We start from the raw sequence: 24,455 nt of genomic DNA, 5'->3' as shown, positions 1-24,455 counted from the left end.
ATTATGGGTTCAAATTTCAGACAAATATTCAAGGATTATGTAACTACACATATATTATATTTTCATTTTTACCAAAAGCTTTAAAGATGTTAGGGATTAGTACATACTATTCATTAGAGAGGACTTAGAAAATTAAACATCTTTGACTCCCTCTGAATGCTTAGGTTGTGTTTTAATATGTAATTTTTAAATAAGTGCCCAAGGGTTTTGTAATCATAGAATGGAATGGAAAAAGTCAATATTTATAAATTATTTTTGCAGATATTCTTATAAACTGGGATAATTTGCAACTTGGAAAATTATATTTAATGTAACTTTCTGGAAAAATAAGAGTGCCTTTTTGAAGTGGGGGCATTGTAAACTATGGGAAGTGGTCTCTTGTATATATTTTTTTAAATAAACAAAAACTAGTCTATGAAAAAACAAACACAGTATACCTCACCTCATTCACTAATTTAGAAGTTACTTTAGTTATAGCTGTAACTTTCTATTAATCTGCTGTTTGTCTCAAGACCAGAAAGTAAATGCATGTCTTCCAGACATTAGATTCTGAATGATATAGATGAATAGAACACTGATACAACTGGTATATCAAAATATAAAATTTGAGATATGAATCTATAAAACTCTTTCCATGATATAGTCTTTCACATTGTCTTCTTGCTAAAGGAAATTTCAAATTTCATTAATTTGTTATACACTAAAACATAATTAAAATATTTTAGCCTACAAAATACTTGTTATCCAGTTTCAAAATTAAAACAGATATTACAGTTTCTGATGTAATGGTGACTATTTGAAATGTGAATTGGGAAAATTTATATTTCTAATAAATACTAAATATATTGCCTTCAAAAATAATTCAGTAAAATATCTTTGATTTTTCAAAGAGTTGTTTTCATAAAAATGAGGATAACGGTTCTGTAATAACTTTCTTTTCTCTACTATACAGCAGTCTATATTCTAAAATAATTTAACACCATCCAATCATGAGAACACCGTCCAATCATGAGATAGAAGTGTTTGGAAAATGTTTATAAATTGATTTCATCAGCAATTAAAGATAATAGTCACATTAATTAATTTAACATTTTGTTTTAGAAACTATGACTAAAATAAAGATATTAATTTATTGTTGGAAGATTAAAAATATGTTTTAAATTTTTAAATTTAATATTCTCTTCACGTATTTCATTTTTGTAATATACATGTAGAATTTCTGGTTTTACTTCTATAAAAAACTTTTTTTAAAATGATTGAAGATATATTCTAATTTTTAAAATATATTTCAAGAAAATGCTCTTGTAGGCAATAATAAACACACAACAAAAATATCCTTTCCTATAAGCTGAACTCTCCAATGTCAAGTGGTAACAAAGAACAAAGTCTTCTGGCTTAAAGCTGTTTCTCAAGAATAACTTAAACTAAGTTAATTGTGACTGAACAATTTGTAAAATTGAAACACTGTTGGAAATAATTAGAATATATTTACCATGTTTGAACTTTATTTCTTCAGTGGCATCAAATACATATTCTGTGTGAGGGTTTACAGAGGAAATTCCTCTTATATAAGAGTTTAGAATTACCTTAAGAGAAAATTATTATGAAAATACTTCATTTATTTTATAGTTTTATTTTAATTTTCAATTAACAATAGTAAACATGGAGTACATTGTGATGTTTTCATACATTATGCAGTGTGAAATGATCAAATGAGGCTAATTAGCTTATTTATCTTCTCAGATATTTATCATTTATTTGTAGTGAGAACATTTAAAATTCTTTCTTTTAGCTATTCTGAAATATACAATATATTAACTATGGTCATCTTGCTAAATTTATTCTTCCTATCTAACTGTAACTTTGTGCCCATTGTGTGAAACTACTTTATGTAGAATCCTTATCAACCTGATAAGCATATATTCAGCTATTAGTTTAAAACATCAGTAAATAATTTTTTCAAGTGTAAGATATATAATAGAGAAAAAAAAGAAATCCTTCAGAAACATAATTTTCTTGCATGTGAACACGTGAAGAATTTGTGACAACCCTGTCCTTGTAAATAATTTTTATATTAAAAAAACTAGTTTTGTTAGCAAATGAACTGAACTCCAAAAATACATTTTCATATAGATTTATAGAATTATCACCAATTATTACTCTTCATATTTATATATTTATTTCTTATTAAATTTTTAAAAAATGTAATGTATATTTAAAAGATTAATATTCCTAAATGGCCCTTTTATATTTGTTATGGAAAAATAAAGCAGTGAAGATCATTTTCTTTTATTGGTTTTTTAAAAGAGTGACAATTTAGAAGTAGAAAATTTTAAGTTAACTAACACAATATTGCCTTTATTAGCAAGCGATGGTTCAATATGTTATGTCTGTTTAATACATTTTTAGTTTCCTGTACTTTTGACTTGAGACATTTGTTAATTCCGAACTTTCTTGAGCTACTATTACATGCCAAGCATTGCATTAGATATAAGGGATGCAAGGAAGATTAAAGTATAGTGCTTGATTTTAGGAATCTCAAGGTGTCATAGAAGGAGCTTTATATACATACAAACACTGGGATCCAGCTGTAACAAGGAAATGATTCAATACTGTTGATAATGTGTTAGTGCCCAGCAAAGTCTGCCTAATTATGTATTTGTGGCATCTTCTTCTAAGATAGTTCTGTAGCTCTTATTCATATTCAAATTATTTGAGTAATATAAAAATAAAATTTTTATTTCCAACTAATATTAAAGTGTTAATACTCTTATAATGTAATCTGTGTTCAGTCAGAGAGAAAGAGGGAAAAGAAAGGGAGATAGAAGAAAACAGATGAAGATGATATAAAAATAATTATTTTTTTTTCTAAAACTAGAACATATTTTAACATGCATGTCATTAAATTCATTCTCCAAAGACTGAGAAGGGGAATAAATCATATGATTTCATTTACACAACCCATTCTGCTGAGAAGATCTTACTCCCAATAGATTCTACACTTGAAATGGAGCAATTCTTTTTAGTTTTAAGACCCAAGAATACTTTGCTCTCTTCAAATTAAACCTTTAAAGCAAAGAGTATGATAGTAGGCATTGTCTGCACAGTAATATGTACATTAAGTGTTGATATGTTACAATTGAGAGGTGTTTGGGCAATGAATAGTTAGAGCATAAGCCTTTATTAAAAATACATTAAAGTAAAATAAAAAGCTCAATGTGATGAATTTGTTGATTTAATTCAATTAATAGTTGATTTAACTTGTATTCATTGAAGGAATATATAAAGGCCTCTTAGTATCTGCATGTCACTCTGGTAAATGTTGGAAGGGAAAAAGACGTCCTTTATGCTTCTGAGGATTTTATAATTTAATGAGAGAAGACAAACTTATCAAGAGCCAGTTGTAATAAGTGACAATATAAGCACCACAAATCACTATTTTTTTACAAGGTAGTCATAAGTAGATATATTTGGAGAAAATATCACAAGTAAAAACTCAAAAATACTTCTCTACTATATTAGTGCATTGCAGAAGACAACTGGAAAAAGAGGGATTGTAATTTCTCGTTCCACGTATCCTACTAGTGGACGATGGGGAGGACACTGGCTTGGAGACAACTATGCACGATGGGACAACATGGACAAATCGATCATTGGTAAGTGAAAGTCACCATCTTTATTATTATTTTGTGTTTTCTATTAGATACTCACTTTTGCTGGTGCTAGGTCATAAAATTTATAAGTCCTCAGAATTTTGTTCTTCACATCATACTTTATGACATATAGCATCAGAAAAAGACAATGGGCCAGGAAGCTGGATTGAGGGTGCTGTGTAGAAACTAATGATCTTCAACTAGTTTATTTTGAGGAAATAGTGTCATTGTTATTGGCCTGAGTTTCCTTGCTGAAAAGCGCAGGAGCTGGCAAAGGTAACATCTAGAGCTAATAAAGAGAAATGAATAGAAATTCCAGATTTCATGGCTTTTATTAAAAAGTCAAAAAATAAGAGATGCTTTCAAGATTGTTGAGAAAAGTTGACATATATACTGTTGGTGGTAGTGTGAATTAATTAAACCATTGTGAAAAGCAGTATGATGATTCCTCAAAGAGCTAAAAACAGAATGACCATTCAACCCAAAAATCCCATTAGTGGTTATATACCCAGAGGAACAGAAATTATCCTACCATAAAGACGTGCACAAGAAGTTTCATTACAACACTATTCACAAAAGACACTCTTCACCAAAGACATGGAATTCACCAATTCGCTATTCACCAAAGACATGGAATCAGCCTAAATGCCCATGAATAGTAGACTGAATAAAGAAAATGTGGTACATATACACCATGGAATATACACAGCCATAAAAAATGAGATCACGGCCTTTGAAGGGACATGGATGGAGCTGGAGGCCATTATCTTAAGCAAACTAACAGAGGAACAGAAAACAAAATACCACATGTTCCCACTTATAACTGGGAGCTAAACACTGTGTACACATGGACACGAAGAAGAGAACAACAGACACCAGGGCCTATATGAAGTTGTAGTGTGGGAGGAGGGTAAGGATTGAATAACAACCTGTCAAGTACTGTGCTTATTATCTGAGTGACAAAATAATCTGTACACAAAACCCCTGTGACAAGCAAATTACCTAAATAATATACCTGCAAATGTACTTCTGAAACTGAAATTTAAAAGATTCTAGATTCTAGGGAATATAAATCACCGATAGATGCTAAAAAAAAGAAACATTTCGAACCAAATTTGGAAAGAAATTTGTGACAATAGTTGAATAAGTGCTAAATAAGACATTATCATTTTAATAGGGAAATAGATACTTTTGTGCTCCATGTTTAGTCTTAAAATTTATTCACCATTGATAAATAAATTCAAGGAAAACAATTAATTCTTAGAAATATTCCTTTAAAATAAGAGCTCAGAAATCACATTCATTCTATTTTATAGAATTGATTACTCCTTAGAGCATTTGTTTAATAAGAATGATTCAATTTGTTTCAAATGATAGTCTGAAACAAATTGAACCTATAGTTCAATCAGACCTATAGTTAAATAACTGCAGAAATAGCATATTTATTTTCAAAAATGAAACTGTGGACACCACTTTCTTCTCACACTATAATGTGTTTATAACGTATTTGTTCTCTGAATATGTCACCTTGCAAGTGTCAGGAAGCTTATAGTATCTTATTTTTGTAAATATCATAAATGCTACAAAGTCAAAATGTGTGAGCATTATGAGAAGCATTATGAGATAATTATATTAATAATCTGAAAAATGTTTAACGTTTGGAGGTTGATATTAAAAAGAGAACATCATCATAAATAGAAATAAAAACAGTATTAAAATACATGAAATAATAACTTTCTAAGATATTTTTTCTAACTTTTTCAGGTATGATGGAATTTAGTCTGTTTGGAATATCATATGTAAGTAGTTTTATTCCTTTTATCTTCATGAATTATAAACATTCATAAGCTATTCAAATTTAACTAAATATAGCAATATATTTTAGACTGGAGCAGACATCTGTGGTTTTTTCAACAACTCAGAATATCATCTCTGTACCCGCTGGATGCAACTTGGAGCATTTTATCCATACTCAAGGAATCACAACATTGCAAATACTAGGGTATGTAATTACTACATTTACTTTCAATATTTTCTTACTTGGGCTATGCTTCATTATACTTTAGTGTACATGGCTTGGTTAGCTGGTATATTTATTGATGTTATATATAATTTTGGCATAGTGAGGAAATTGTCTGGAGGAACTTTTTTTGAGTAACTGGGGAGACATTACTAAAAATTATGGAAGAGTAGGAACAGTTAGAGCCAATATCTAAATAAGCACTAAATTTCATGATGCTGACTTTCAGTGAAGAAATGCAGAAAAATGATAAATTAGCAAAATGCACATGATGGAAAGGTTAAAGACAGAGCTGGTCTTTAAAAGATGTGCTCTGCCTATAGTAAGTAAATGGCAGAGCTCATGATGTGCTGTGAAATCTATATGGTCCCCCCACTGGAAACTTGGGTAGAGATAGAGAGTAGGATTTATTTTAGAAAATGCTGAAATACAAGGATTGTAGGGAGAATGGAACCGTTTTTTGAAAGAATTTGAAAGTTGGACAATAGAGACATAACTTGATGAAACAGTAATATCGCAACAGGAAAATTTGCTGTCAATAATGCAATTTAGAAAGCTGTAGTATTGGGAAAGTAGAACATGAATCAATGAAAGCTTGAACAGAGATTCATTATCAAGAGTATACTATTTCATATTTTTGAAGTCCTTGCTCAAACGATTTATATATTCTAAAAAGGGATATAAATAATAGACCATTATATATGTAATAGGTCAGATACAAATAAATGTCCATAAGGGAAAATAGATTAAGCTAAAGTGTTAGAGTTTTATAGAGATTCTGCTTTAGGAAAGTGCTCAGAAAGGTATTAAATGAAGGAATACTAGAGCAGAGATGGGTTTGGGGAACAGTAACCAATATAAATGTATGGAGAATTCCACATTGGAGGAACAAAGTAAAATACCCAAAGATTGTAGTGTGGTTGGAGTTTTTGAGGAAAATTCAAATGCAGAAGGAGGGAAAGACTGAGGAAGTATTTCTAAATAAAAATCTAGAGGATAGAAAGCTCTACTTAAGTTTAAATATGAGTTGGTACAAATGAACTATTGAAATATATTACTCGAATTGCATGGTTTAGAATTAGATGCTTGTGTATCAACATGTTAAAACTAAAATCATATTAATGAGGTCAATAAGCAACAGATATGATCTTTGCCTTTTTTCTTCTTATTTAACTTTGGAAATACCAGCAATAGGATCACATACAGCTTAACAGTTCTTGGACCATTTTTACTTTCAAGATTTTCTGTATTCTAATACTGCATATAACAGCTATGACACTAAATTTTCATTCAAACTTTCTTACTCCTAAAATACAGAAAAATTGGAATCATCATCGATATGACACAACTATAAAGGGCCCCAGTCATGCTGATGTCAACGAAAAACATTTAAATGTTACCTCGAGCTTTGTGGTAGCCTTGCTTGTTCCCCTGGTGCAAATCAAATTATAAAATAGTAATATGCGGTGTTTGGTTTTTTGTTCTTGCGATAGTTTACTGAGAATGATGATTTCCAATTTCATCCATGTAAACTATCGCAAGAACAAAAAACCAAACACCGCATATTCTCACTCATAGGTGGGAATTGAACAATGAGAACACATGGACACAGGAAGGGGAACATCACACTCTGGGGACTGTTGTGGGGTGGGGGGAGGGGGGAGGGATAGCATTGGAAGATATACCTAATGCTAGATGACGAGTTGGTGGGTGCAGCGCACCAGCATGGCACATGTATACATATGTAACTTACCTGCACATTGCGCACATGTACCATAAAACCTAAAGTATAATAATAATAAAAAAACAAACAAACAAAAAAAAAAAAAAAAAAAAAAAAATAAAATAGTAATAACTTTTCTTGCCTGTTATTTTTTAACTAATATGTGCAAGAACTTTTTTGTAGACTTTTAATCTTCCACTCTAAATTTTAGACTAAAAATTTTAGTCTTTTGAGCTGGAGTGTGCATTCCAGAGCATACTCAGGCACGTTATTTCCTTTCATTCAACTTTACGCCTTCTCTTCTATCTGTACTATGTATTCTTTAGTATTCTTTAGTACCATAATCTGTTCATTTCTCCTGAGGACCCACAATGTGCATGGTCACCATCATTTGCTCTGCTCGTCTGTGTTTATTTCAATCCACTTTGGCTAGCCTATCATTTCATTTATCTCCTATACTTATCACTCTAACACTAACTATCACCTAATTGACAATATATTTGTCATCCATTAAAATGCGAACTTTTCTTTGGGTATGTTCACTTAAACTAAATCAAGCCATGGATTTAATTTGAATTTCTCTTATTAAAATGTTGTGTACCTTTTCTCTTTATCATGTGATAGAAATATTATTGTGTAGGATTTTGGGAAGAAAGTACACATCACATGACAATCAATTAATATCATTTCTTACTTTTTAGTTCTTCAAGTATGAATATGAATATTATGACTTAAACAAGGACCAAAGCTTATAACTATGTTATTTTGCTTTGTTTCAGAGACAAGATCCCGCTTCCTGGAATGAAACTTTTGCTGAAATGTCAAGGAATATTCTAAATATTAGATACACCTTATTGCCCTATTTCTACACACAAATGCATGAAATTCATGCTCTTGGTGGCACTGTTATCCGACCCCTTTTGCATGAGTAAGTACAAAGTTTGTTTTCTCTTATCACAGAGAGATACTTTTCACTTAATTTACCCCATGATCTCTTATAGTGCAATATAAAATATTTTAGATTGGCAATTTTTCCATTGTTATATTAGCATACATTTTTTATTAATAAAGCATTTACACAAATATGTCCATTAATAAATAGACTAGCATAAGCCATTAAAGAAAGAGCCACATTAGTTATTAAAAAGTAATGATTCTATTTCAGAATAATTACTGTATACTAGGTATTGTTCTACATGCTTTGTATATGTGCTTACATTGAGTATTCTCAACATTTCTAGGGAGATAAGTAATGCCCCTCATGATTTAATTAATGAAGGTTTACTGCAGTTATGTAAATCTACTATATACAGATGTCTTACTGGAGACCATTCCACCTTTTCCTTGATGTATCCCAATAAGATACACAGGAACAGTTTCAACATTATCCATATAAATTTGTTTCGGATTCACCTCTTAAAGCTCAAACTTACATATGACCAAATCTTAAAAATTCTATTTCATGGAGCATATTTGCAAAAATTTTCACCCATTTTATTTTTAAGTTGAATACAACCAAATTCTTATTGTAGATATTACAAAAAGCAAAACATGCAATCAAACATAAAAACAAAAAAACCCTGAATAATCACAGTATATTTAGCTTTTTGAGCACCCTATATTACCAGAGTAATTGAATGAGATTATTTGTTAGATTTCACTATTGATAAGCCCATTTAAAAAAGGCAAATATTTACCCAAATTAAAACAATACCCAAAGTAAATTTACCAAAATAAGAAGTGAATTGGTATGCTTTGTCTTTTGATGATAGGATAAGCGATCCAGTTTTCCTAAAACAACAACAAAAGATTCTTTCTGGATTCAAATTATGTTCTGGTTGCTTTATTAATTTATCATCTACCATAATCCCTTCTTTATTTCTGATAACATTTTATTGATCTCCTTTTTATTTACAGACTTTACCCCTTTTTGTTATTCCTATTTGCTTCCCAGGATAATGGAGTATCAGCTCTGGGCTGAGTCACTAGTCAGAAATATTATTATTAACTATACAGACTGTTGTTCTATTGAGAACACTGGGTTTCTACTTTCATGAGTTTATGGAGGAGTAAGCCCATCTTTCCAATTCAGCATTAATCTCAGCTTTTAATAAGGCAAAACAAAACCACAACAAAAGAACAAACACATTTTAAGAAACAGCTTTTCTTTTTCATTTCAATCGGAGAAGAAATGTGAACATTTAACAGTGGCTCTTAAACCATTAAAAAACAAAACAAAACAAAACCTTTGTTTTGCCTAGCCATTTGTATCTCAAATTCAGAAATCCATTAACATGTTACAGAGCCTTTAGGAACAAGTAAATCTACTATTTAGAGAGTTTAGAGAGTTATTAAGATAAGCAAACTCTTTTTAAAATTAATGAATTAAAATTCTTACAGTATGTCTCACAATTTTCTTCCAGTGTTTTTAATTTGTTTTTTAATTTGTTGATCATATACTAGGCAAAGTTAATATTTGCACCTCTATTAGTTCTCTTCCAAAGTAATTTCTCATTTAGATGATGTTACATGTCCATCACAATTCTCTATTTTCTCAGGAAATGTAGTCATAGTCTAGATTTACTCATAAAGTATTATACTGCTGAGCATTGTACTATTACATTCCAACTGATATATTTTTTTAATTTTTTTACAGTTTTGTTTGTATTTTAATCCACAAAAGTCCATACTACAAAATGTAATTTGAATAATGATTTTATGGTATTCAGAAGAAAGTTATTTGTTTTAATTTAATTATTTGTGATAATTTTGTCAAGGTTCTTTGATGAAAAACCAACCTGGGATATATTCAAGCAGTTCTTATGGGGTCCAGCATTTATGGTTACCCCAGTACTGGAACCTGTAAGTCCTACCACATATTTTTGTTTACAAAATTTTCTTTGGTTTATATACAACTAATGGCTATTTATTTACATTCCAGTATGTTCAAACTGTAAATGCCTACGTCCCCAATGCTCGGTGGTTTGACTACCATACAGTAAGTATTTAAGGAATTCTGGGAAATTGACTAAACAGAAATCGGTAATTGTTTGGCCCTAGGCTTTTCATTAATGGTATGTTGGATTTACTTTCCACTTAAAAAGAGTGGAAAGTAACATATTTCTGGTAAATTATAGCTGAATTGAATTAATCCACAGTGAAAGAGAGTTAATTTATTCTGCTACAGTTTGTTATGTAGTCATTGATTTATTTTAGCAAATAAACATGGTAATTACACATTACATACAAAAAGATAATTGTCTTTTATTGGATATGTAAAATGATCATTAAGGGTAGTGCAGTCCTTCTAAGAATAATGTACATGGCAAGTCAAGCAGAGCTTTCGTGACCTTTCAAAAATCCACACACTTTAGACATGTGAGCTCCACAAAAACAACGCTATAAATGATTTTCAAAGCTATCTTAAAGACTTATATTTAACTAGATTCTAAAGATATGCTTTTTTAAAAAGTAAATTTCACCGTGTATATTTAAGGTATACAACATCATGTTATGAGAGAGATATATATATATAGTAAAATGGTTACTATAGTGAAACAAATTAAGATTTTCTGAATAAATGTTAATTTTTTAATTTAAAACTGTATCATTTGATTTTTTTAAATGTATATCCTCAAGTACCAATGTTGCTGATGATTCCACTTCTTGCTCCACCTGTTCTTCTTTCCATCCCTTTCATTTCCAGGGCAAAGATATTGGTGTCAGAGGACAATTTCAAACATTTGATGCTCCTTATGAGACAATAAACCTACATGTCCGTGGTGGTCACATCCTACCATGTCAAGAGCCAGCTCGAAACACATTTTACAGGTAAGTGAACTGTTTACAAAGCTCAGGTTAAATTTTGAGATACAACATGCTAGCATTGTTAAGAAATAGAAAGGGCTTGAAATTTTAACCCATCGCCAAGCTAGTACATTAGCCTGCCTCAGTACCATGAATGCCAGGTCAGAGACAAAAGTATTTGTTGTTTATGGCATAGCAAGAAACAGGAACTTTATCTTAGCGTCAGGTTTTCTTTTCCACCAAGTCCCATGGGGATGACATGGAGTGACCCAGGCAGACGTTGCACATGTAGGAGGTCTGTGTCACAAATAAGGAACCCCAAGTTTAGGAAAACCCTGTCTTTAATAAGACTACAAACAAATCTATCCATTATTTGCTTCAAAAAAGGATATTATCTTTTTTATATTGGACAGCAAAAAGAAATATTAAGAATTTTTTTTAAAAACCCTGCCGTCCAATGCTATTCATTTTTTTTTATTATACTTTAAATTTTAGGGTACATGTGCACAACGTGCAGGTTAGTTACATATGTATACATGTGCCATGTTGGTGTGCTGCACCCATTAACTTGTCATTTAACATTAGGTATATCTCCTAATGCTATCACTCCCCCCGCCCCACCCCACAACAGGCCCCGGTGGGTGATGTTCCCCTTCCTGTGTCCATGTGTTCTCATTGTTCAATTCCCACCTATGAGCGAGAACATGCGGTGTTTGTTTTTTTGGCCTTGCGATAGTGTGCTGAGAATGATGGTTTCCAGCTTCATCCATGTCCCTACAAAGGACATGAACTCAATTCATTTTTAAAACATCCCTGAAAAGACAGCTCAGAAGACAGGCTGTCAATGCCTCTGCCTATGACATATAAAAATGCAAGAGACCCATGGAAAACTGTCCTCCAACAGGATATTCCCTCTTAAAGTAAGAAAGCTTCCCAGATAAAAATATAAACGAAAACTTTATGATCTCTGTCTATAATATGCAGAAGTAATGACAAATTAATGTCTTATATTTTGAATGGCTGCCCCAACAAGGTTTTTACCCAACTTTTCTGCTTCTGTCATGCGGAAGATCTAGTAATATGAAGATCACTTTATGAAAACGTGAAATATTTATGAACCTGTTTTTCAAAGACTTATTTTTTAGAGCAGTTTTATACAGCAAAATTGAGAAGGTCCAGAGAATTCCCATTTACCCCCTGCTCTCCCACACATGCATAGCCTCTCTCTCATTTTCAACACCCCCCAATAAGGGTAGCACATTTGTTGCAATCATTGAACCTACACTAACACTTATCACCCAAAGACCGCAGTTTACATTAGGGTTCACTGTTGATGTTGTAGATTTTCTGGGTTTAAACAAATGTATGATGAACGGCATCCACCACTGGTGTCATTTAGAATTGTTTTACTGCCCTAAACATCCTTTGTGTGCACCTATTCATTGCTCTTTCAACCCATGGCAACCACTGATATTTTACTATCTCTATAATATTGTATTTTCCAGAATGTCATATAGTTGGAATCATACAGTATGTAACATTCAGTTTGACTTTTTTTACTTAGTTATATGCATTTAAGATTCCTCCATGAGATATCTTGGTTGTATCTCATTTCTTTTTAGCACTGAATAACATTCCATTTGATGAACCTTTTTATAAACTTTAAGTCAGTATTGCTTGGAGGTGTCTCTTTCCTTTCCATTAATTTGCTGTTTCCCTTTCTCTGCCTCTCTTCGTCTGTCTTGTGATGTATTTCCTGACTCATTATAGTACATGAAAATGTAGACATTCCCTGGCAGTATCACTACTCCATCAAACTACTAAGTGTCCTGCTGTCCAAGAGGAACCAGACCTGTTTCTCTTCTCTTCTTTCTCTTCTCTTCTCTCTTCTCCTCTCTTCTCCTCTCCTCTTTCTGTCCTTCTTTCTCTTTCTTTCCTTCTTTCTTTCTCTCTTTCTTTCTTTCTTTTTTTTTTTTTGACAGAGTCTTGTTCTGTCGCTCAGGCTGGGGTGCACTATCTTGGCTCACTGCAACCTCTACCTCCTGGGTTCCAGCGATTCCCCTGCCGCAGCCTCCCAAGTATCTGGGATTACAGGTGCCTGCCACACGCCTAGCTAATTTTTGTATTTTTAGTATAGATGGAGTTTCATCATGTTGGCCAGGCTGGTCTGGAACTCCAGACCTGTTTCTTAATTACCTTGTCCCATATAAAGATGAAGGCTATCCCAGATTTCTGTCTGTCACCGTTTTTATAACTGATTGTCTGGCCAGGCCCTTCTCTTCTTTGCCTGAGAGCCTCTACCTGGATTTCTGTTTCTCTCATTCAGCAATATGTCCAATTTACCAGGGACAATGGATCTGCTCTGTCTTCTCAGACTGACATAGGTGTAAATCTCTTATTCCAGTCACAGTCTTTATTTCCATTGCAAAATTCCTTGCTTTGACATTCAAATTCTAGAGGACCCTGTATCTGTTTTTCTTCTCTTTTTATGCTATATCATCTCTCTTGGTGATCTACATGCTGACAGCCCCAGTTGGCATGAACAGAATCTTGTAATCTCCTGGACCCACCCAGGTCCATTTCTACTAATATTCTATCCTGACATCAATTAAAGAGGAGAGACATTATTGCACCTGAAAAGTGAGGGCTTCATGGAAGAGACCATTCATAAGGTGTGCCTTGAATAATCCTTATTTTTTTTATGAGAGAGAAGACAGATCATTGACAGTATGGAAAGTTGTAAAACTCTTTCTAATCACAAGTTTTAGTATATGTTGGGAAATTGCAGGTTAAGCCATATTTTTGATGTTTCTAAATTATATTTAAACCTCAGTGACTGTGAGCTGAAACTCATATACATATTCATGGTAAGGTATGTTAATATATTTCACTGGAAAATATCTAATTACTGTGGAGATTTGAACTCTAGAGGTTCTGGAAATTTTAGGAGACTTCCATGGCTGTACATTCTTCAACATTTGTGATTAGAAAAGGCAGACAGCTGAAACAATTGGTGTGGTAAATTATTTCAAAGAATATGAGCCTGTCAAATCTTTGCTTCTCAAAGATTGCTGGAGATGTAACATGGAAGCAAGTATTTAGTTCACAAATAGCCCTATGCAGGAACATGCTTGAAAGGTATTCTCTATTACAAAGACAGAACTTAGAAATTGGTGGCTACTTTATACATTCTTATTAATTATAACCAGTGATAACTCCACGATTTATGTATGGAAATGTGAGGAAGGCTTAAGTCATAAAAGATTTTAAAATGCTATTAAAATTGTTTCATGTTTAATGGTTAATGACAGGATTACCCAAGAGAAGCATGAGTAAATATATGAATAAAATTAATGTGGTTTTAATTACTTTCAATGAGGCCACTTCTGATTTGTTACATTACATGAAATCTTGAGAGCAAAAGACATGCACGATATTTCCTATTAAATATGAATAATTTTTTTTTTGATGGAGTCTTGCTCTGTCACCAGGCTGGAGTGCAGTGGTGCAATCTCGGCTGGATTGCACTGGAACCTCCACCTCCCGGGTTCAAGCAATTGCCCTGCCTCAGCCTCCCAAGTAGCTGGGACTACAGGTATCTGCCACCACGCCCAGCTAATTTTTTGTACTTTAGTAGAGACGGAGTTTCCCCATGTTGGGTAGGATGGTCTCAAACTCCTGACCTCATGATCCACCCGCCTTGACCTCCCAAAGTGCTGGGATTACAGGCGTGAGCTACCGTGCCCGGCCTAAATATGAAGAATTTTATTATTTTATATCATTCCTGTTAACTAATTTAGAAAAATGGAAATGCTTTAATTTTCTTAGTCTAAGTCAGTTTGCACATTCCTTAATGCTTGGGTTCCTGTAGATCCTTATGTGGATGTCATATCATAACTAGACATATGCTATTCTACAAACATGGGTAAAATTATATATTTCTTTCTTATAGTCGACAAAAACACATGAAGCTCATTGTTGCTGCAGATGATAATCAGATGGCACAGGGTTCTCTGTTTTGGGATGATGGAGAGAGTATAGGTGAGTGCTCGATTGAGTAGATAAATTTAATTGATGACATATTTTATCACATTACTTTTATGTTATCTATTATTGTTCTTTGGAAGCTGAGTACAAAGCTATTCATATTATTCAAGGCTAAAAGATTTTACTAAATTCACTGAATCAACTTAAATAGATAAACAATGTCACAAACATTTAAAGACTTCTCTTATCCTAAATATAGTCAATCCCTATGGTAAGTGTCTAGGTAAGAAATTTGTGTGGGCAGAATTATGTATCTATTATCTTGGTACTTCCAGAAGCTAGCACAGTGCTATTCACATAATAGACACTTGACATATATATAAAGTTAACTTAGCTGAATAACCACATTATTATATGTGCAAAATATTGATGCTATAGGGACAAAAAGGGGTGATACTTTTCCTCATTTATCATAAGGGTCACAGCCAACACCTCTATAACAAAACACAAGTTAACAAGAGAAAAGCATAACAAACATGTAATCATAGATTTATGTAAAACAGGAACCTTCAGAATAAAGGCCCAAAGATACAGAGAATGCTCTCAGGCTTTATTCTTAGGTTCAATGAAACAGGAACTGCCATGTAGAAATGTGATTGGACAAAAAGGGTATAAGCTAATGGAAATTGAGTGAGGAAATCTAGCAAGGCCTGTCCACATTCTTGTTGGCTTATTAACTGTAGCATTTCTTCCTCTCAGGTATGGGGTAAGACCCCTCTGGAAGGAGGTTGTTAACTTCTTCATGTCCAGCTGTTACACAGAAAAGCAGGAAAAGAGAGTAACATTTCTAGGCTTTATAGCTAGCTTTGGGGGAAAAGGATTCTAGTTTCTGCGACTCGCCTTTGGGAAAAGGAATTCTAGTTTCTATCACTAGAGAATAAGGAGCAAGAGATAGGAGAGCAGGAGAAGGTCAGAGAGGAACTTTACTTCCAGTGTTGCTTCTGGGACCTTTATTTTGAGAAATCACTTTTTGAGCCCCCAGAATGTACAAGTGGTGCCTCTACAACAAGGAGGTAGTCCAGAAACCAATCTCAAGTAAATTTGATTTCTGTGTTTTTATATCTACTCTTTTTGCTTGTTTGCTTGTTTTTGTTATTAGTATTTAACATTTTTTTACATGAGGAGATATATTTTAATTCAGATCTAGGCTTATTCCATTCATAACTATTCCTCAAGACCATACTACATTTCTAAACTCCTAGCCATGTGAAATTCGTTAACCGTTGTTATCAGAAACAGCTGGGACAGCTTGCTAAGAATGCAGATTATAGGACTCATTCAAGTTTCATTAATTTTAGGAGAAACTCAGAAATCTCCCATAGGAGATTTTTATGCTGTATGTGAACACTGATAGAGGATAGGTTTATTGACTGCCATTTAATAGTGTCAGTACTACTAGATGAGCATTCTGAACATTTTCTCGACACAAACTTTAATCGTAAAAACTGACATCTGTGTGAAGTTGACAGTTCTCTGCAATTTAAATAACTTATCCGAAGATAATAGTTTTTTCATTAATAGTAAAGACATGCATCTTTTATCTTTAAGGTAAATCATAGTTAATATTCTGCAACCATAAGAAATAATCCATTAGTAAATAAGTGTAATAAAGTTGATATAAAAATTAAATGCTAGACAGCAAGACTCTTGGGAAAAATAAATCCCTCTTTTTAACATTTTGTGACTTAGAAAGTGAAGATATCAACACAAGTTAGTCCTTTGCTCTTAGAGCTCTGACCTTCATCACCGCAATGACTGAGGGTCTATGAAGTTTTCAGCCTTTCCCTTTGTGTCCAGCAGGAAATTTGCCTACAATTTCCCAGGGGTGTAAAGTTTAAGTATGCAACTTGGGATCTTTGAATCTCATAATTAACAAATTAAGTTAATTCATTTCATCAGTTAGGTAGACAAAGCTTCTCTTAGAATTTTCTCCAGCTCTTCCTATCCAACTACAGCATTGATGAAAACATTTGGTGTGGACTTTACCCTATTCAAGTTTCATGGCAGACTTTTTGTAATCACTGGAAAGTACCTGAGCATAATCCAAATATTTCTTTATGATCTCCTCATGCAAGTATAAAAAATTGATTTTTTTTGCCAATTGGATCTACTTATTTTGTTATGTTTCACAATATCAGTATATTTGATATCATTAAGTATAAATATTTTTAAATAGTCCCTTGAAATTTCTTGAGTTAACAGCAAAAACCATATATAGCAAATGCTTATTCTCTGGATTTGTTAGATCAGAATCTCCAAAGAGGTTTTCTCTCACAGCAAACACAACAATCTAGTTGATGGGCATCCAATCTGAAATGATGTCTTTCTTTTAAACAAATATGTTCAAATTTTGTGATATATTATAATGTGGTAACAAATTATCTTGAAATAATTAAAGGTAAATCAAAATGAACTTCTCCTAAAACTTGTTAACATTAAGTAAATTTTAACCATTCTTGATTAATAAAGTTATAGCTTAGTAAAATGTTAATTTTCTACTTATCTTAATGAAATAGTTATATGTGTGTCCTTGACCAAGATCATATGTGAGATCTTTCTTCCTCTTATTAAAAACAACAAAGCTACCCATATCTTCGTAATAGCTATCACTTTTGCTTTTTTAACTCAGAATTCTATACTTAAAAGATTGTTCATGAAAACGTAAGTTGTAATTTTATATTTCAAAATAAGAGCTAAAACGGTTAAGGAATATTGACACTAATATGTCTTATAATACATATTAAATTAGCCATACATATATTGCATACATAAAAAAGTCTTAAGCAGAATATCCATTTTAGTATAGGTAAAATCAATAGCAAATTAATTTTAGTGGGTTAGTGGATACAGCCCTGATATGTATAAGTAGAGAAGAGAATAAAAATATATTGCTTTTTCGATGTTACCCCAATACTTCTTTTATTTGACTCTACTTTGCTCTTTCTATCTTATGTATGCTTATTTGTTTTTTTACATAAAAGCACAATGTTAGAAGTCAAGAAAAACTGGGCTTGATTCCAGACCTTGACAGTAATTAGCTTTTTTGTTTTTTTACTTTTGGCAATTTATTTAACTGCTTTGAAAGTCACTTTACTCTTCTATACAGTGGGAGTAATAATAAGATATCTTTTAGAGTAAAGTGATAAAGTATTTAGAATTTGACAAATAGTGACACTTAACAAGTTTTACCTCTAGGATGATCATTAAAATGGGTTTTAAATATGGCAAGATTATACCTTTAAACTGGTGATGGTGGCTTATGACTGTAATCTCAGTTCTTTGGGAGGCTAAGGCGGAAGGATCATTTGAGTCTAGGAGTTCAAGACGAACCTGGGCAACATAGGGAGAATCTGCCTCTACAAAAATAAAAAAATAAAAAAGCCAGGCATGGTGGTGCATGCCTGTAGTCCCAGCCACTCAGGAGACTGAGGTGGGAGGATTGCTTGAGCCCAAGAGGTCCAGGCTGTAGTGAGCCATGATTGTGTCACTGCACTTCAGCCGGGTCAATAGAGCCAGACTGTGTCTCAAAAAAATAAAAACTAAAAAATAATGATTATACCTTAAAGAGGTGGCTATAAACCTATATTTTCCCAGTTTAATTTTAGTTGACCTGTAACAATCTCTAACTATTGAATTTGTTTTTTCAAATGACACTAGAATGTGTTGCTACCATGTTCTTTTTTCCTTTATATTATTTTGTCAGTCACTAAGGTGGCAAGTAAGTGTTGATTGCTATCATCACTGAATTCTGTTTATTCTTGCATTACTTGTGCACTTCTTGCCACCTTCCCAGTGTTGTGTGTGAAAATGATTTTCAACCTGTTACTGCTTTATCATTACCCCTACACACACATAACCACCTAGCTTGTCCTCTTAGGACCTTACCTGGTGACTCATCCTTCATTTCCAGGGCTCCTTGGATTGTATCTGAATCAGTTAAACAGGCTTAGAGAAAAAATAGGTACACCTTGATACTATTTGCTACTTTTTATACTGGGAAAGAGAAGCAAAGTATACAGGTATTTACTATGGTTCCTCTTTGGAAATAACAATATATCACTTTTTTTCTCTCTCTACAGACACCTATGAAAGAGACCTATATTTATCTGTACAATTTAATTTAAACCAGGTATGTAAGATTATTTATATGCAATTCTGTTAAAGGATATTTGAAGTTCACAGCTGGGTGGGGTGGCTCATGCCTGTAATCCTAGTTCATTGGGAGGCTGACATGGGAGGATTGCTTGAGGCCAGGGGTTCAAGACCTGTCTGGGCAACATAATGGGGTCCCATTTCTATAAAAACATTAGCCGGGTATGGTGGCATGCAACTATAGTCCCAGCTACATAGGAGGCCGAGGCTAGAGGGTCGCTGGAATCTAGGAGTTCGAGATGGCAGTGAGCCATGACTGCATCATTGCACTCCAGCCTGGCAGTGATGGATTCACCTCCCCTTCTCTTGCATATTTGATGACTGAATCCAAACTTTCTGTGCCTGGGTGGCAGAGGGAGACCCTGTCTCAATAAATAGATAAATAGGAAAAAAGGAAGAATATTTGAAGTTTTATTCATGTTTATTATATAAAATACGTTACATTAAATACACAAATAATTTATTATACTATGAAATACATTTTTGGTTAACAGACATATTTTTAAAGTTTTAATTGCTTTTGCAAATAAAGTGTTTATGTTATTCCTTTTTCTTTATTTATAGACCACCTTAACGAGCACTATATTGAAGAGAGGTTACATAAATAAAAGTGAAACGAGGCTTGGGTCCATTCATGTATGGGGGAAAGGAGCTACTCCTGTCAATGCAGTTACTCTAACGTATAACGGAAATAAAAATTCACTTCCTTTCAATGAAGACAGTACCAAGATGGTAAGTAATGTAAGAAAATATTTTTCAAAAGCGTACATATTTAAAGCATCTACATGGACTTCTTATATCCCTCATCCATAAGAAACATAATTATGAGTCAATTATGACATTCTTCATATATTCCTTTTCATTAGGCCTCCATATTTATTTCCTTATTATTATCCTTAGTAAACTGTCATACAAATCAATCTAATGACATCTATTTTATTTTTATTATGATACAATCAAAACAAAATTAAATTAAAACTTTAAATAACTGTTATCCCTATATGATAAAGTGCCTCAGAAAATACTTTTTAAAAACAAGATATCTGCATTTACACATTGACTATGTCTTGAAAACGTATTTGAAAATTCTTGCAAACTTACTAAAACTGTCAACACCCATTAATACAGGAGTGTGATACATATGATACAGATACTACACAAAGAGTCAGGATTCTTGTGTTAAAGCATCATTGCTGCGAGTATTTAGCTCTTTACTTTGAACAAAAAATTTTAGGCCTATTATTTTATCCAATTGAATTAAATAAATGCAAGTAAATGATCAATCTCTTAAGCTCCTTCCAGTTCTAAATTCTGTGAATCCATGGCTTGCAAAGGTGAATTTCAAACACATGTTCTAGAAAACAGCTAACTGTTTTAGGTGTTCATTTTAAGTTTAAGCCTACTTATGCACTACTAAAACTGTGTAAATGTGTGTGCTCCCACCCTTAATTGTTTACACTTGGATAAAAACAAAGAGCCATTAATCAGTCACTTTAGATGAACTTAAGTTCTAAAATTGTCAGTTGTTTGACTAACTTGAACCTAAAAAAATATATATATATATGCATCTTGGACACAGTCCTAGGTCCTTGTAGGTGTCAGAGGATGTCAGAGTTAAACAGCACCTGAAAGTCTGTTCCATCTTTTTGAAACTTAGCACCCATCCTACTGCTACTGCTGTTTTGTTGACAAGTGGGGTTTCCGTTTAATATTGAACTATGTTTTTCCTACTGCTTTTGCACTACAACTCGCTATTTTTCTTAAAACTATATCAAGGATGGGAAATATAAAATATAATTTCCCAATTTTGACATATTTATTGTCCTTCATTGCTAAAATAAAATTTAATATCCTAGTGCCTTACACTCATATTTTTATTTTTAAAATTTGACTGGTTTATAAAATTCCAGAATACCTGATTTAGTCCAGTAGTCTTACGTGGCTGACAAAGAAATTAGGTCCCCAAAGAAGGAAATTAATTCCCCAGAATAACTACTCAATAGTTATCAATCACAATTAGAAATCACTTTTTTGCATGGTCCGACGTTCAATCAGATAAAGAAAAGATGGTTTGGCTTCAATAATATCTTACCTTTTGTTTACTAAATTACAATGGTGAAAATTAAGCTTACAACTTTTATGGTAAAAATAAAGTAAATAAACAATGCCAAATAAGATATTTTAATATTTTGGGGTGTTATTTCCAGGTTGTTTTGATCAAATATGTAGCATAAAAACAAACCATTAAAAATCATTTTTTTTCTATTCTCTTTAAAAACATTCACAAAGAATTTTAAGTGTTGAGAACAAATATTTGACAGCATTTCATTACCTCAGTGATGAAGAAATATACATTTACTTTAACCAACAACTCTGGGCAGTTCCTTCTAAGTGCATTTAAATAAACTCAATATTTATGAGCAATTACTGTTTTCCAAGCCTTCATAGATACATAGGAAAGGAAGAGAGGATGGTCAGTTTCTTTCTCCACCCTGCTTGTCCTTTAATTTATGCAAGAGATTATTTAATTGCTCTAGCAATATAATTTTAAAAACATTTTTCTAGTAACAATTATATCCAGCTAATTTTTGTAAAAAGTATTAAAATCTATGTGGTGTATTTTTGCTTTCTACATTTAAGTTAAAAAAATAGTTTAGGTTTCGTTATAAGATAGGTCTGTTTTAAACCTGTCTAACGAACACTCAATTATTTAACTATTACATTTTAAATTAATTTATCAAATGTGGTAAATTAATCCAAATATGCTGTGCTTTAAGGAAGATTAAATTTTATAAAGCCCTTATGAAAGGGCCTGGTATGTAGTAGGTGGTAAAGGATTCACCTCCCCTTCTCTTGAGTATTTGATGACTGAATCCAAACTTTCTGAGCTAAAACACAGAAAATCTTGTCAGTTCATTGGACAAAAAGCAGCAATGGTAAAGTCTCCTGAAATCATCATATCATAAAACTATGACAGAAGATCATTTGACTACAGCAACTTAATAATCTCCATGATAGAGATAATAATCTCTCTAGAGTCTACTTCAGATTATCTCCAGTGAAATAAAGTAACACATGCAAAATTGAATCATTGGCAATAAATGAAGCATCATAAAATCTTTTTTGATTGAGGTAAAATAACACTTTTAAATCTAAACTTTGGCTGAAAATGACTGGATAATACTTGACAAAGGGATGCATTGTGATTCAGGCAGTGCAGTTATAAATAACTCCATATTTCGAAATTATGTGAAGAGTAAAGTCATAGAAATCAATAAAATTGGCTGAGAGTTTTGGGTTTTTCAGTATCTTTTGACAGCAACTTCACCTTTCTGAGATTTATTTTAACCTTAGGTAAAACGGATAGGTTGGGTGAAATTGTTGCTGAAATGGTTGCAAACTTTCTGAGAGTAAAAATTTCTCAAGATATAAAAGAAAATAAAGGTATATACTATTTATTAGAAAGCTTTTTTTGAAATAGCATTCATGAAAATAAGAAAAATGTGGTTCTTATTAAACAACTAATTATCATCTTACTTTTTTAGATATTAAATATTGATCTGACCACACACAATGTTACTCTAGAAGAACCAATAGAAATCAACTGGTCATGAAGATCACCATCAATTTCAGTTGTCAATGGGAAAAAACACCAGGATTTAAGTTTCACAGCACTTACAACTTTCCTTCTTCACTTGGTTCTTGTACTTTACAAAATATAGCTTTCATAACATCGAAAAGCTATTTCATAGCGTACATCAATGATAATGCTAATTTTATTACAGTAATGTGACTTGGATTCAATTTTAAGGCATATTTAACAAAATTTGAATAGCCCTATTTATCCTCATTAAGTATCAGCTACAATTGTAAAGTAGTTACTAAACATGTATGTAAATAGCTAAGATATAATTTAAACATATGATTTTTAAATTAAATAAAATTTTTATGTAATTATAAATTATATACTATATTTTTCTCAACGTTTAGCAGATTTAAGATATGTAACAACAATTATCTCAAGATTTAATTATTTCTTAGTATGTACATTTAATTAGAAAAAGAGAATAAAATATGTAAGTGTATAAAATGTGCATTTTGTCTTTATTTTCCCAATGGAAATTGTCTTAGCTTGCACTGCTGTAATAATTTATCATAGACTGGGTGGCTTAAACAACAAACATTTATTTATTACAGTTCTGAAAGCTGAGATGCCTGATATCAAGGCATTAGCAGATCCAGTGCTGATGGTGGCAGTCTTTATGGCTTACAGACAATTATCTTTTTGTATCCTCATATGGCAGAGAGAGAGGAAGCAAACTCTCTCATGTCTCTTTTTATAAGAGCACTAAGGTGCAGGATACAAAATTAACATGCAAAATTTAGTAGAACATCTATATGCCAATAGTGAACTATCTGAAAAAAGAAAACAATTCCATTTACAATAGTCACACACACATAAAAATCACACCACCACCAACAACAAAAAACCTCTGGGAATAAGTTTACTCAAGCAGGGGAAAAATATGTACAAGTAACAATAGAAAACATTGATGAAAAAAATTGAGGAAGCACAAATAAGTGGAAAGATATCCCATGCTTATAAATTGAATACAAAAATAAGTTAAAATATTCATACTACCCAAAGTGATCTACAGATTTGATGCAATCTCTATCAAAATACCAGTAACTTTCTTCACAGAAATAGATAAAGCATTCCTAAAATTTGTATTGAACCACAATTGACCCAGAATAACCAAAGCAATCTTGTGCAAAAAGAATAAAGCTAGAGGCATTACGCTACCTGACTTCAAAATATACTACAATGCTATAGTAACCAAAATAGCATTGTACTGACATTAAAAAAAAAAATACACACAGACCAATGGACCAGAATAGAGTCCAGAAATAAATTGGTGCATTTAGAGCCAACTGATTTTTGGCAAAGGTGCCAAGAACACACATTGAGGAAAAGACAGTCTCTTCAGTAAATAGTGGTGGGAACACTGGCTACCCACAGGCAGAAGAATAAAACCAGATTCATATCTCTCAG

The 24,455-nt window shown here is 32.4% G+C and overlaps 1 protein-coding gene across 1 annotated transcript in view; it reads left to right on the top strand.

Moving 5' to 3' along the window:
• Nucleotides 1–23,487, top strand: part of SI (sucrase-isomaltase) — a 98,050-nt gene extending 74,563 nt beyond the window's left edge. Inside the window, exons 38-48 of the mRNA XM_054482007.1 lie at nucleotides 3,523–3,656; nucleotides 5,418–5,452; nucleotides 5,539–5,655; nucleotides 8,176–8,324; nucleotides 10,174–10,258; nucleotides 10,338–10,394; nucleotides 11,103–11,227; nucleotides 15,156–15,244; nucleotides 19,330–19,379; nucleotides 19,967–20,134; nucleotides 22,948–23,487. Of these exons, the coding sequence (XP_054337982.1) occupies nucleotides 3,523–3,656; nucleotides 5,418–5,452; nucleotides 5,539–5,655; nucleotides 8,176–8,324; nucleotides 10,174–10,258; nucleotides 10,338–10,394; nucleotides 11,103–11,227; nucleotides 15,156–15,244; nucleotides 19,330–19,379; nucleotides 19,967–20,134; nucleotides 22,948–23,016 (1,078 nt within the window). The 3' untranslated portion in view covers nucleotides 23,017–23,487. The remainder of the gene's footprint in view (nucleotides 1–3,522; nucleotides 3,657–5,417; nucleotides 5,453–5,538; nucleotides 5,656–8,175; nucleotides 8,325–10,173; nucleotides 10,259–10,337; nucleotides 10,395–11,102; nucleotides 11,228–15,155; nucleotides 15,245–19,329; nucleotides 19,380–19,966; nucleotides 20,135–22,947) is intronic.
• Nucleotides 23,488–24,455: the final 968 nt, after the last annotated feature.

This window comes from Pongo pygmaeus, chromosome 2 (genome assembly GCF_028885625.2).
Source record: "Pongo pygmaeus isolate AG05252 chromosome 2, NHGRI_mPonPyg2-v2.0_pri, whole genome shotgun sequence".
NCBI lineage: Eukaryota > Metazoa > Chordata > Mammalia > Primates > Hominidae > Pongo > Pongo pygmaeus.
This window is presented reverse-complemented; position numbering and strand designations above follow the sequence as displayed.